This window comes from Babylonia areolata, chromosome 20, assembly GCF_041734735.1.
Source record: "Babylonia areolata isolate BAREFJ2019XMU chromosome 20, ASM4173473v1, whole genome shotgun sequence".
NCBI lineage: Eukaryota > Metazoa > Mollusca > Gastropoda > Neogastropoda > Buccinidae > Babylonia > Babylonia areolata.
Genome location: NC_134895.1, coordinates 47,864,385 through 47,878,088, shown reverse-complemented (window position 1 = coordinate 47,878,088; position 13,704 = coordinate 47,864,385). Strand labels below are relative to the sequence as shown.

At 39.6% G+C, this 13,704-nt stretch overlaps 1 protein-coding gene across 1 annotated transcript in view; it reads left to right on the top strand.

The window, feature by feature from the left end:
* Window positions 1–648: 648 nt before the first annotated feature.
* LOC143294677 (exosome complex exonuclease RRP44-like) overlaps window positions 649–13,704 on the top strand; it is a 40,688-nt gene continuing 27,632 nt past the window's right edge. Inside the window, 9 exon segments of the mRNA XM_076606067.1 lie at window positions 649–1,151; window positions 3,311–3,373; window positions 4,010–4,104; window positions 4,834–5,009; window positions 7,800–7,873; window positions 8,951–9,106; window positions 11,056–11,211; window positions 11,988–12,110; window positions 13,547–13,684. Of these exon segments, the coding sequence (XP_076462182.1) occupies window positions 924–1,151; window positions 3,311–3,373; window positions 4,010–4,104; window positions 4,834–5,009; window positions 7,800–7,873; window positions 8,951–9,106; window positions 11,056–11,211; window positions 11,988–12,110; window positions 13,547–13,684 (1,209 nt within the window). The 5' untranslated portion in view covers window positions 649–923.

The following is a 13,704-nucleotide window of genomic DNA, read 5'->3' as shown; positions in this document are numbered from 1 at the left end:
ACCCGGGACCCTCAGATTGAAATTCCAACGCTTTAGCCAGACGGCTACTGTGCCCAACAGCTTCCGTCGGATTTGTTCGGAGGACGGCACCAGTTTTCAGTCTCACTGCACATGGTTTTCTGCTGTGGCTGCCAGACACAATGACCATATTCCAGCCGGCTGTGGACGGACAACTGAAGGGCCCTGTGCTATCAACTGAACAAAGATCTAGGTGATCACGTCGAAGGATCTGCGGATGAGGCCAACACTGTTGTTGCCTTGGCTGTCACGTTGACTGACTTGTGCAACCTGTTCCCTGAAGGATACTAAACAAAGACAAAGGCCGGCGGGTGCCAGTCTATTCTTTTTAGACCATTTGGATCATATCAGGTATTAATTTTTGTGTCGACAGTGTTTTTTATAACGGGAATTCTAGTGTCTATGAACAAACCTCGCCAGAACAGACCTTTTTGTTTCTTTGCCAGTCTTCTCAGTGTCACGTTCTCCACGGACTCGTCAGTCAGCCCGGAGACGATAGTCACTGGGGCGACAACTCCACATCAGGTCTATTCAAAATCCCGCATATTTGTATATCTGTAAACACGTGTCTTTAAAAAGGGAGAAAAGAAAACGATCAATGACATAAGGTATTCAGTTCATGAACCATTAATTTTTTTTCCCTTCATAATTATTGTGTTTTAATTGTGTAGCTTCCTGTTAGTAGATAAAATCAAATTTAACTGAGCACATGAATTTTGTATTTGGAGTTACCTATCTTGTTTTAACATGGGAGCAAACACGTGAAAACGAAGAAAAATAAACTGACGTGAGTCGGACAGTTGTTTTGGCGTTTTGTTTTACGAGACTGTGTGTAAGCCGTCCACAGTTTTTGTTTGAATTTATTTTCATCTGATTTTGTAGCACAATCTGCATACTTTTCCACCATGCTGACGTCGAAAGTGTTCATCAAGAAAACAAAACGAGGGAGTGTTATGAAGATCGTCCGAGAACACTACCTACGAGACGATGTTACGTGTGGTTCTCTAGCATGTGGTTCATGCGAACATCCTAAAAATGAGAAACCACCTTTGGTTGAAGCTCCTGAAAGTCGCAGTAGTTTGTGTAAAAAACGGCATTACCTTTTGCCGGATACCAACGTTGTTCTGCATCAGGTGAGTTGTGAAATTATGTGGAAAATGTTGTTTCAAAACTAGTAGTGTTAGGTGTAAGTAGTAGTACTCGTAGTACGTGGTGTGTGTGTCTCTGTGTGTATGCATATGTATATATGTGTAACTGACAAAGGATATATATGCCAATATGGTACAGGTATGGCACAAACAAGGACTGGAATCAGCAGAAGTAGATTACAAACTAATTATAATGCCAACAGCAAAGAAAGCAGATCTGCAACAGGTGTTTGTTTTTCTTTCCACCCGGCAACAGCGAAATTACTTTTGACTTGAGTGATGTTCGTCTGCAACAAATTTTTCATGGTCTTAATGAGTTAATCAGTCTGAAGCTGGAGACTCGGTATTGTTGTAGAATATATGGCAATATTGAATATATCAATACAATACAATATATATATATATATATTGTTTTTTACTTGGACAAAATATATGTATGTATGTGCATTTATAAATGTATACATGCTTCAGTTTCAGTTTCAGTAGCTCAAGGAGGCGTCACTGCGTTCGGACAAAACCATATACGCTACACCACATCTGCCAAGCAGATGCCTGACCAGCAGCGTAACCCAACGCGCTTAGTCAGGCCTTGAAACACATGCATGTATGCACATATCTGTTTGTATCAATGTATGTGCTTTTTTCATATTGTTTTAACTTTTTCATGTTCATCAGAGCATTTCATTACGTTGATTTAATCATTTATACTCACCGGAGCCAGCTTGAGTGAATAAAGATTATTACAATCTGTGTGATCTTAGAAAGTACAAACAGGGAATAAGGAATACAATTCAGGTAGAATGAGAAAGGAGAGACTGTGCCAGTGATACAAAAGAAAAGGAAAAGAAAAGAAAAAGAGTTCTGATTACTTTGAAGGGCACAATAGCCAAATGATAGAGCATGGGACATTCAATCAGAGGGTACTGGGTTTGATTCTGGTTTCAGCATCTAGTGGCTTTTACTTTGATTAAAGGTGGACTGGAGATATTTTCTGATTTCAGATGAGCCTGTTACATCATTATCCTTTGGACTGTTTGCATAATACAGGCTGTACTATTAATATTCATTATTAATGTAATTTATAGTGCTTGATGCCCACAACACCTGTTTATGGAAAGAACGTGTCTTATGTCAACTTTGTGTTGGGGATGCTCAGTTGTATATCCAAAATAATGATGATTGTTGTCTTGGTGTGGTCAGGTGTGTATATGGTTGTCAGAATAGAATTCATTATTATGTAAACAGTTGAGTGTATAATACGTTTATATTTGATTTGTCTTTCATCTTTTTTATTCTTTAATGAAGAGAACAATTACTAGGAGACTCAGAATATGGGGCTGAATCATATGCTGTAATACTAGCAGATCTTGATAATGCCATTGATACAAAAAGAGTATATTGATTATATATATTTGTATTGTATTGTATTTCTCTTTTTCTCACAACAAATTTCTCTGTGTGAAATTTGGGCTGCTCTCCCCAGGGAGAGTGTGTCACTACACTACAGCGCCACCCATTTTTTTGTATTTTTTCCGGCGTGCAGTGTTATTTCTTTTATTGAAGTGGATTTTTCTACAGAATTTTGCCAGAAACAACCCTTTTGTTGCCGTGGGTTCTTTTACATGGGCTAAGTGCATGCAGCACACGGGACCTTGGTTTATCGTCTCATCCGAATGACTAGCGTCCAGACCACCACTCAAGGTCTAGTGGAGGGGAAGAAAATATAACCGGCTGAGCCATGATTCGAACCAGTGCACTCAGATTCTCTTGCTTCCTAGATGGACGCGTTACCTCTAGGCCATCACTCCACTAGGAGCATAACAATATGCATTAGAACCAAGACATTCCTTTGCAATAATTTGAAAGTAACACAGTGTCAGAACAACTAATGCTGCTCTGTTTGATTCAAAATACAAATTTTAATATAACATAATCTGTTATTTGTGTTACTCGTTTGTCACATGCAAAATGAAATCTGATAGAATTGGCCCTTACTCTAGCAGCCTGTTTCCTTTCGTAGATTAATTTTACGTTGGAACATGTGATTATAACTTCTTTTTTTTTCTTTTCTTATTTTTTTTAATGAACATACTGTCATTGCACTTACTGACTGAGATTTTGTTCTTTTGTAATTTAACTTTCAGATTGATGTCATTGAGGATCCATCTGTGACAAATGTAATAATTCTGCAAACAGTCCTTGATGAGGTATGTATAATATAACTGTAGATCTATACAAGATTGTCTTGATGATTATGGGTAAAGTTTAGTTTCCCTAATAATAGGAACATATAATGATATATATATATACTAAAGACACAGTTGGTACATAAGATGATACATTTATAAAAATACATACATGTGTACAGTCACAAGTACGTTCATTGGCATGCATAACAATATTGGTCACTGAATGATGCCCATGTAACTTGTATCAACACACAAGGGATATATATACTAGAGTCCTCTGTACACATGACACTCAACTTTTTTGTGAATTTACCATGGCAGAAAATAATTCTTTGGCTTTTGAGCTCAAGTTGATAGACTACACAAACTCTGAATTTTTTGGATTTTTTTTTATCATGGTTCTTGTTTACTATCATTCTTTTGATATTTTGATTTTGATTTTGATTTTTCTGACTAAAAACAGTATCAATGAATTTCCTGTTAAGGTGTTCACACACCAGTCATGACAGTTTCACTAAAGTTTTACTGATGTTTTAGTGCTGTGCAGCATTGATTTATTATCTTATAATCATTTATTATCTTATCATTTGGTTCATGGAAAGCAGTTAGAAATGTTGATCAGCTCAAAGTGTACCTCTTTCTTTGTGTGTTCAGGTGAGACACAGAAGTTTGCCTGCATTCAAACGCCTGAAGGATATGGTGGTCAACCCGGACAAGCACTTTTATGTTTTCTCCAATGAATTCAACAAGTTGGTCCATGTTCCAGTTTAGTGTTATTTGTCTGTTGCGTGTATGTGTGTCTGTGTTTGCATAGTGTGCGTTCGTGTACAGTTTTGCTAATTTACAGTTTGTCTCTCTGTGTACTGTCGCATGTTTACTTTAAGAGTTTTATTCTCATACTGTTAGTCTTATGATCTTACAGTTTCCAGTTCTTTCATTCTTTTTGTCTTTCTTGCTTGGCCTCTGTCCCCATTGTCCATCTCTCTCTCTTTCTCTTCATTTTGAAAATACATTTTGAGAGATTTATTAATTATTGCTTAATAAATATATATATATATATATTTTTTTTTTAATTTTGGTTGCTCTCCATCTTTGAGTTTTTATGGTGGTGTTCAACATTTATTTTTTCTCTCCAAGAACTGTAGGAATCGAAAGTAAAGCAAACACATTCAGTACATTTCACATGGACTGACGGAGTTGTAAATCATGATATGTAACAGTAGCACTTCATTATCAGTACCCACTGTACTTCAGTCGGTTCATTTAAGCTTATCTGAAAGTATTAACTAAGATAAATGGATTACAGTGCTTCAGTTTCATTGATTGTATACATATCTCATTAAAAGTGTTAGAATTCTTTTTATTTTCCCCCTTGGAATCCTTTATTATACAGCACTTTGACAGGTTTGAAAGCACTATATATGCACAATTATTGTTGTGTTGGAATCTTCTTCATCGATGACTGGGTCTTTCTCCAGAGACACGTATGTGGAGAGAGAGCCAGGAGAGTCGGCCAATGACCGCAACGACCGCGCGATCCGAACGGCAGCAGAGTGGTACATGCAGCATCTCTGTAAGCCGGGCGTGGTTCTCCTGACAAATGATTCAGAGAACAAGGACAAGGCTGTGGATGCTGGACTTCTGGCGTATACTGGTTGGTTGTGGACTTGTGATTTCTTTTTGGTTTGTTTTTGCATTTGAATATGAGGTGCTTCAGGCCTAAATGTGAGGTCTGTTCATCATGAAGATGTGTTACCTATTTTTTATAATGCATATATAAATGAGTGTTCAAGAACGTGTACAATTGTACACAGAAGATCAAATATGCACATTAATGATCCTGTAAACCATGTCAACGTTTGATGGGTTATGGAAACAAGAACGTACCCAGTACGGCTGCCTACATGGTGGGGTAAATAAACAAAATGGTCATAAATGTAAAATGTTACATGTCTGTCTGAGTATATATATGTGTGCTTGCCTGAAATCTGATTGAATGACACAGGAAACGAATGATGAGTGCCTAAAGACAGCCGTAAGTCGGCGAGACCCAGGTAGGTAGCCTGTCTCTTGCAAATGACCCGGAGTTTGTAAACTGCTTGGAGCTTGGTCTGCGACCGAGGATAGGTATAAGTATCCATTTCAAATCAAAACACACATTATTAATATACGTGGAAGCACAGTTAGTTACATTATACACAACCAGTTGTAAAGAGGTAATGTGCAGAAATATAGATTGGTCTTTCACAGTTAGCTACACAGAAACAATGCACCAAAAACATAAACAACAGCAATGTACATTCAAAAAGAAAATGAAGAATTCATACTCCTTACATAGAACTCGTCAGAAGTGATTCTCCATCCCTTAAGAAACTGGCACACTTTACATATCAGTCACCCTTTGGTGGGGGACCAGTGAGGGTTGGGGGTGGCAGGATAACCTTTATCTTGCCATTCCTCTTGTACTTTATTTTCATTTGGGTGAAGTATTCCTCTTTTATGTGGGTGAATTTAAAACACGTCTGAGATGTTTAAGCATGTTAACCCTTTTGCTGCCAGGAAAATAAGATTTAAGTGAAATCTATTTGCCAGGGTTTTTTCCCAAAAAACGGGTATAAATTTTCCAAAAATTCTGTGCTCTTTGTTATTGGAGAAAGACCCATAAAAGTACATATTTTCTGAAAGGTAAATGAATAAAGAATACAAAACACATGCTGTTTTCCCATTTTATATATTTTTAGTGACATGCTGTTGTTTTGAAATCAGTGTTTTGTTTTTTGTCACATTTTCAACTTGTTCATTACAAACATTAGTCAGGTAATTTGCACAAAAACATCATATTTTCTGGACAAATGGATATCTGCAAACACAAAATCATACTAGAACAACCACAATATATATATATATTTTTTAAGAGATAGATACACAATACATTGTGACTTCTCCAAGTGATAAGATGGATGTGAGGCCACGCCCCCTCAGTCTCCACCCCCCCTCCTCCTCACCCCTCTCACACGGTCACTTGATTCAGTTCTCATCAGACTGCGTTGGCTGCGTGCCAAGAATATCGCTCTGCTGCTAATTCGGTCATCTGTCGTCTGCTAACATGTGTACAGCCGGCATCACTCACTGACAGTCGCATCTTGGCCACTCTCTTCATTATTCATTTATTTTCTATCAGATCGTCCTATAAATGTTCATCTCTATCTTCTCCTTCGAATTTACGCTTCAATTCTTTCTGAGCATCAGCTAAAGAAAGAAATCATGTTGATTTAGTTCGTCACGATCGCATGTCCTGAGCACGGCGTCAGTCCGACATTTTGTTGAGCGAGCGAGGAGAGAAGTCAGGCAAACACTTGGACAGTGACCCAACCAAAACGTTCAAATAAAGGACTGCTTCATGACGTAGATGGGGTTTCTAGCTATGAATAGAATCTAGAGAGATTCCCCAGGCTAAAGCTACCACTATTTTTGCCAAGGAAGTGAATGCAAACCAGGGAAAAGTCAGAATATTTCGATGACGAGTTGTCTCGTCATGCAGGCAGCGAAGCATACATGCTTGCCATGATGAGTTATCTCGTCATGCAGGCAGCCTAGGGGTTAAGAAATGTAAACAGCTAGCAAGGCTCAAAATACCCTTCCGTCTGATTGTCCAGGACAACTAAATCTCCTGGCAGACAAGTGGGAATGTAATCTGCACTTGGCTGTTGGACAACCAGTTTGTGACTACTTCTTCCTCGTTCGCCTCCCATTAGATAAGCAGCCCAGTGTCCTCGATGAAGGCTGCCGTCCGTCGCAGCTCCTCCAGGGTGCTGTACAGTTTGAGGCACAGGGCCCAGCTCCCGGCCTCCCCGGCGGGTGTCTGAAGGTTGAGCGCCACATCGAGATTCTGTGGACTGCATCATCATGGAAGCGTGGATGCATGATATCGTTGTTTTATTTGTGCCAGTGGCCCGATACCGCCGTCTTTAGCTGAAGTTTTCTTTTGGGGTGCCTTATCTTTTGCTCATGGTCCGTACGTCCTGCCCTGTGAGCACAGGGGGGATTGTTTCTCCGAGGGTCCCACCCTGGGGCTAGAGGTTATAACGTGCCTCTTGACTGCATGATGAACCTGTCATAGGACACATGGGGTATTTCAGTGAGGACAACAGTGCCACCTGTTGACCCACCCCATCCTGGTAGGAACATCGCCACAAACAGCAACCAGCTTATTGCAAGGAATTCACCACACAGTCATATGTAACTGTTGCACTTTCATTTTTTCTGTTCTTCTCTTTCATCTTATTATGTTGGTTGTTGTTTTTTTTATTTCTTGATATTTTGTTTTGTTTATTTCCATCTTTGTGATCTTGGTTGTAAAGGAGGGGAGTGTGGCTGTAGGGAAGAAAAGGAAGGGCCATCTCTTGGTGAAATCTGACTGGAAGATAAAATGGGTGATGTGCAGTGTCTGATTACGTGAGAAGCTTGAAAGACGCTGGGTCACTGATTGACAGACTGACCAACCCTTTGTCAAAGATTGTAAGTACACAAATGTGGTTGATGTGTGTGTCTCTGTGTCTCAGTGTTTGTGATGTACATTGTGTGTGTGTGTGTGTGTTTGTTGTGTACATTGTATATGTGTGTGTGTGTGTGTGTTTGTGTTTCTGTTGTGTGTGTTGCATGTGTATGTTGTGTGTGTGTGTGCGTGTGTGTGTGTGTGTGTGTGTGTGTGAATGGTTGTGTGTTGTAACTTGTATGTGTGTGTTGTGTACATTATGCGTGTGTGTGGTTTTTGTACATTAACTAAGAATCTTTTCATTTTACATGTCTGCATATTTTTTATGCCAACAAGTGTGGGTGTAGGGTGCATGATGTGTTGACTATGTGTTGTTTTCTTTGTTTTGTTTTTTTGTTCGTTTTGTTTTTTTTCCTCAGTGCCTTAGCTCATTGGGTTGCGTTGCTGGTCAGGCATCTGCTTAGCAGATGTGGTGTAGCTTACATGGATTTGCCTGAATGTAGTGACACCTCCTTGAGAAACTGAAACTGTAGATCGCTGCTCACAAGTATGCTTGGCATTCGCACATGCATGTTTGTCCGTGCATTCCTGTTGTCCTGGTGTGTGTGTGTGTGTGTGTGTGTGTGTGTGTGTGTGTGTGTGTGTGTAGTTCATCACATAATATGCTGCAAAAAACTGATGAGAAAAATGTTGTCTTTAACAAAACTGAACACTTGTATTTTAGATCCAAACAAATTCACTGTGCATAGCAGGAGTTAAATTCTGTACAGATCTGTCAGTGCTAAACCTGAAAATGAAAATATTGGATTGTTGGTGTAATTTAGGTTTTTTTGTTTTTTTTGTAGTGTATCTTTCTTATCACAGACGTCTATTTCTTCTTCTTCTTTGCCCTTAGCTCTGAGAAGAGGCGTTGGGTCATCACACAGGAGAACCATTCAGCAGATTCCTCCAGGTCCGTGGAGTGTGTGTCAAAAAAGTCTTGGTCTCTGCAGATATCTTTTCCTGGTCTCTGCAGATATTTTTTCCTGTCCATCATTTTATGTTGGTTCTTTTTTTTCTCTTCAGAGGCATGATATTGACAACACTGTGGTGTTTTTCAGGCCGTCCAGGGGAACAAGGTGCTGTACCCAGAACACCTGCCTCTGTCAGCGATTCAGATGGGCATCAAATCCGGCCGCTACAAACAGGGAGGCTTCCTGGCCAGCCGGGAAAACTACCTGGAAGCGAACATCTCTGTTGAAGGCATGGACAAAATGGTGAAGAACAGATCTCTTTCATCATCTTAGTTTTCGGAAACACTGTTATATAAGAACAGACTCTTTTGCCATCTCAGTATATGGAAACAGTATTACATAAGAACAGACTCTTTTGTCATCTCAGTATACAGAAACAGTATTGCATAAGAACAGACTCTTTTGTCATCTCAGTATATGAAATTACTATTGCATATGAACAGACTCTTTTGTCATCTCAGTATACAGAAACAGTATTACATAAGAACAGACTCTTTTGTCATCTCAGTATACAGAAACAGTATTGCATAAGAACAGACTCTTTTGTCATCTCAGTATATGAAATCACTATTGCATAAGAACAGACTCTTTTGTCATCTCAGTATATGAAATCACTATTGCATAAGAACAGACTCTTTTGTCATCTCAGTATAAGAAAGACTATGACAAAGAAGATATAATTGTGTTAATCTGTGTTTAATCTGGTTGCTTACCTGAAACTTATTTTTCTTCTTTTTTTAGAAATTTTTTAGATTTGAATTCCAAGTGGTATTTGAAAAACAATTTTCATTATTGTTTAGATTTTTTTCTTCTTTTTCCATTTTTTTAATTTTTATTTTTTTCTGTTGATGTTTTTTTTTTATCTGGATCTTTTTTAAGCGAAGGATGAAATCGAGATTACAGTTATTATTCATTTGTTTTTTAAACTACACATACTGTACATGAAGCTAAAATCGAAATAATAAGTTTGATGATAAACTTGAACAGCTTGCCCAGATCATCCTTTGTGTTCTAGCATATGACGCTGGAAAGTACATAGCCTTGGAATTCCTTCACTTGCACTTTGCTTACAAGAGTAGCCTTTCTCTGGACAACAGACGGAAAAAGAGAGTGAGGAAAACCAAGGGAGACATGGTGCAGAGTGGCTGAAAGAGAATGTTTGTACCTTGGGGGGGACTGGGGGGGGGGGAGGGAGGAGGTAGCCAGGACAGCACAAGAGAGACAGCAGTGCCGTCATTATGTGCCACAGGGCACAAAGGGGATGAAGATCTCTTCTTCTTCTTCTTCGTTCGTGGCCTGCAACTCCCACGTTCACTCGTATGCACGCAAGTGGGCTTTTACGACATGCATGACCATTTTTTTTCCCGCCATGTAGGCAGCCATACTCTGTTTTTGGGGGTGGATTAAGATCTGAGGAGGAGGAACCAAGGGTTCTCACTGAGTTGTGGAAGTCCGGAAAAATCAGAGGAATCGTGGAAATAAAGTTTTGCCTTGCAAGGTCTGGAAAAATCTTGGAATTTTCCTGATACCTTTCACCATGTGTACAGTATTGAGAAGATTCTGCATTTAGGTAAGATAAGATGAAGAAGGGAAACAAAGGCAGTTGAAATGCTAGACTGATGTCAAGATCTCAGTGAGGTTTTTTTTCTCTGCAACAGTGTTTCAACACCCATACTTTTTAACCCACTCTTTCTCTCACCCTGTGTGCTAATTCTGTTGTGTATATGTTTGTGCATACTTGTAAGTAAGTCACTTTGTTTTGGGGTCTTGGAAAATGTAGCACAGGGTTTTGGACAAAAAGGTATGGAGTTTTGTTCACTCAGACTTGTGGGAACTCTGGGATCAGTTTATATTCTCCCGAGAGGTATTGTACTGTGTATTGTATAGTGTTGTTTTTGTCCTTACGGTTATCTCTGTGTGAAAATCGAGCTGCTCTTCCTGGGAAGAGTGCGTTACGACAGTGCAGCACCACCCATATTTTTTCTTTCTGTTTTTCTGAGTCTGCAAGTGTACTTGTTTTACTGTCAAAAATGATTTTCCTACAGCACTTTACCTGTGACAAGTCTTTGAATGCCATGGGTTCTATTACATGTCCTAAGTGCATGCTGCTCACGGGACCTCGGGTTATCGTCTCACCTGTTTAGGTTATTGACACTTGTTCACTTAACTTACTTTTTGGCATGCTGTGACAGGTGTTTGTGCAAGGCATGATCAACCTGAACCGGGCGGTGGATGGTGACACGGTAGCCATTGAGATGCTACCGAAAAGCGAGTGGAGCTGTCCGTCATCGCTGGTGCTTGTCGACCGGGAGGAGCAGCAGAAGGAGGAGGACGACATCGATGAAAATGTGAGATGATGACGATGATGTTTGTATAGAAAAGTTGAGACAGTGATGATGATGTTGTGTATGTACAGATGAAATTATGCTTCATTACAAAGCGTTGCTGGTGCTATCTCTGTTTCTTTCATTGTGTGTGAATATTCATCCATGGCTGTTTTGTCTTGTCTATCAATTTCTTTTGCCTGCGTCTCAGAATTTTTTTCTGTGTCTTTCTTCGTACTTTGTTCTTTTTCTGAGTGTGTGTTGATTGGGCTGGATTTTTTTTTTTTTTAATGTTCATCATAGTGTTTTGACAGTGGAAATGCATATACCCATAGATAAGGTAGATATATTGTCTTTTGTCTTTTCGTAGGACCAGTTAGAAAAGGGAAGATTTTATTTACTTTTAATCAGAATGACTGACAATGAAAAGTGGACTTATTTTCAAGATATATTTTTCCTTTGCTGGAAATGATTTTTTATTGATATATTTGATTTTCGCAACAACAATAAAAATGCAGGTAACTTATGGTAGAGCGAGGTGAGTATTTTTCATCAATGAAAATATCCCCTCCCCTCCCCTTCCCTCTCTTGCCACCCCCCATCCCAAAACCCCACACCTTAAAAAAGGGAGACCTTTCACAGGAATGATTCTAATTGAGAAGATAGGAGGATATATTTTTTTTTAATGATTGGTATTCTTTTCCATGAAACATCATGGCAGAGGAAGATGAATGCTTGTCAGTATTGAATATTTTTGTTGGTTATTTTATTTTATTTTTTTTGTTTTGTTTTTTTAACAGGAAAAAGAGATGAAGAACACTGTTCCTGAGGAGCTCCGACAGCCGACAGGACGTGTGGTGGGAATCATAAAGCGTAAATGGAGGCAGTACTGTGGTATCCTTCAGCCTTCAATCCTCAAAGAGGTGAGTGTGGAAATCTTTGACACCTGCGTGAAAGCGCTGCCTGCAGGTTGGTGTTAAAATGACATTCTATACGTGATGTTCGTCAGTGGGAGTCAAAGATGACCTTGGCTTCAAAAATCAGATGGAAGATTGGCGGCTGTGGGTCTGGAGGTGACTGATAAGCCCAATCCGGGCCCTGAAGTCTCACCCACATGTGGGACACAAGTGAGTGGGTGCTGTCTTGGCACTGGATGCTGTTTGGGCCTTGCACACAGCACGTTTTCGTTGTGCCTCGGTGATGCGCCTGGCTTCTGCTGCACGGGCTCCTGTGGTGGTCTTGCTGCACCAACATGGACAGTCCAGAGCAAGCGTCTCCTATGGACATTCTATATAATCTTTGAAAAATATGAGAAAACATGGCAAAGTGATAACATTCAACACAACAGAACAGAGGAGAAGTGATAACTTGAGAATAAAGCATCTGGCTGTTATGTCAAATGGCATTCCATATGTTTTTTGAAAAATGTGAGCAAACATGGTGAAGAGATAGTATTCAACAAAATGGAATTGGACCCCCCTGACAGGGAGCACAATGAAGCCTCCCTTGCACCCTTGACCTACTTGGGTAATTTACACAGTTGAAGGCGTGAAGATGAAAATGACTGGTCCTGTAACGGGGATGGCTTGTAAGTGCATACAAGTGCACCAGCAGTACAAATTAACTGAACAGCCATCTGGTTTAGTGTTTGAGTTAACTCTTTCAGTGCCAAGCCTATTTTATGCTCAGTGACAACTATTTGCTGAGGGATTTTTTTTTGTCAGGGAGGGTAATGATAAAGATTTTTTTTTTTTTAAATCTAGCATGCCAACTAGTGAAAGAGAGTAAATATAACCTATACTTTTCTGAAAGGAAAATGAACGCACCATCCAGTTATGACAATTTCACAAGAATTTACGTTTTTTTGTGATAGGAAATTTCCTACAGTAATGTGGATGGAGATTGTCGTCCTGGGGCTTTTTTTTTTTGCACACTGGAAGGGGACAGAACTTGCTGTCCTAGGGCACTCAGGTGGTTTAGGGTGAGCTCACCTCGCCACAACCAGTGCAGAGGAGAATCATTTTTCTAGCATCACATGCAAGGGATTTCTACAGTTAGTGCTAGTCTGCAGATTGCACCTGACCAACCTGCTGCTTTTTAAAAATTTGTTTAAAAAATTTATTTAAATGTTTGCAAACTTGTTTCTTTCTGTCTGTCTTTCTGCATGTTTATTTATTGTATTTTAACATTTTTATATTGATATGTCAGAAATGGTCAGAAGGAATATATGCAGAATGATAGTGCTTGTGGTAGTAGTGTTTACAAGTGCATTTATGTATGTGTGTGTGAGAGTGATGGCTGTATTTTGTTTGTTTTAAAATTGCGTGTGTGTGTGTGTGTGTGTGTGTGTCTTCTGCAGGCTACCAGACATCTGTTCCTCGCAGCAGAAAAGAAGATTCCCAAGATTCGCATAGAGACTCGCCAAGCAGCCAACCTGACAGGGAAGCGCATCATCGTCGCCATTGACTCGTGGCCACGGACCTCCAGATATCCTCTGGTAAACAGTTCTGTTTGGTT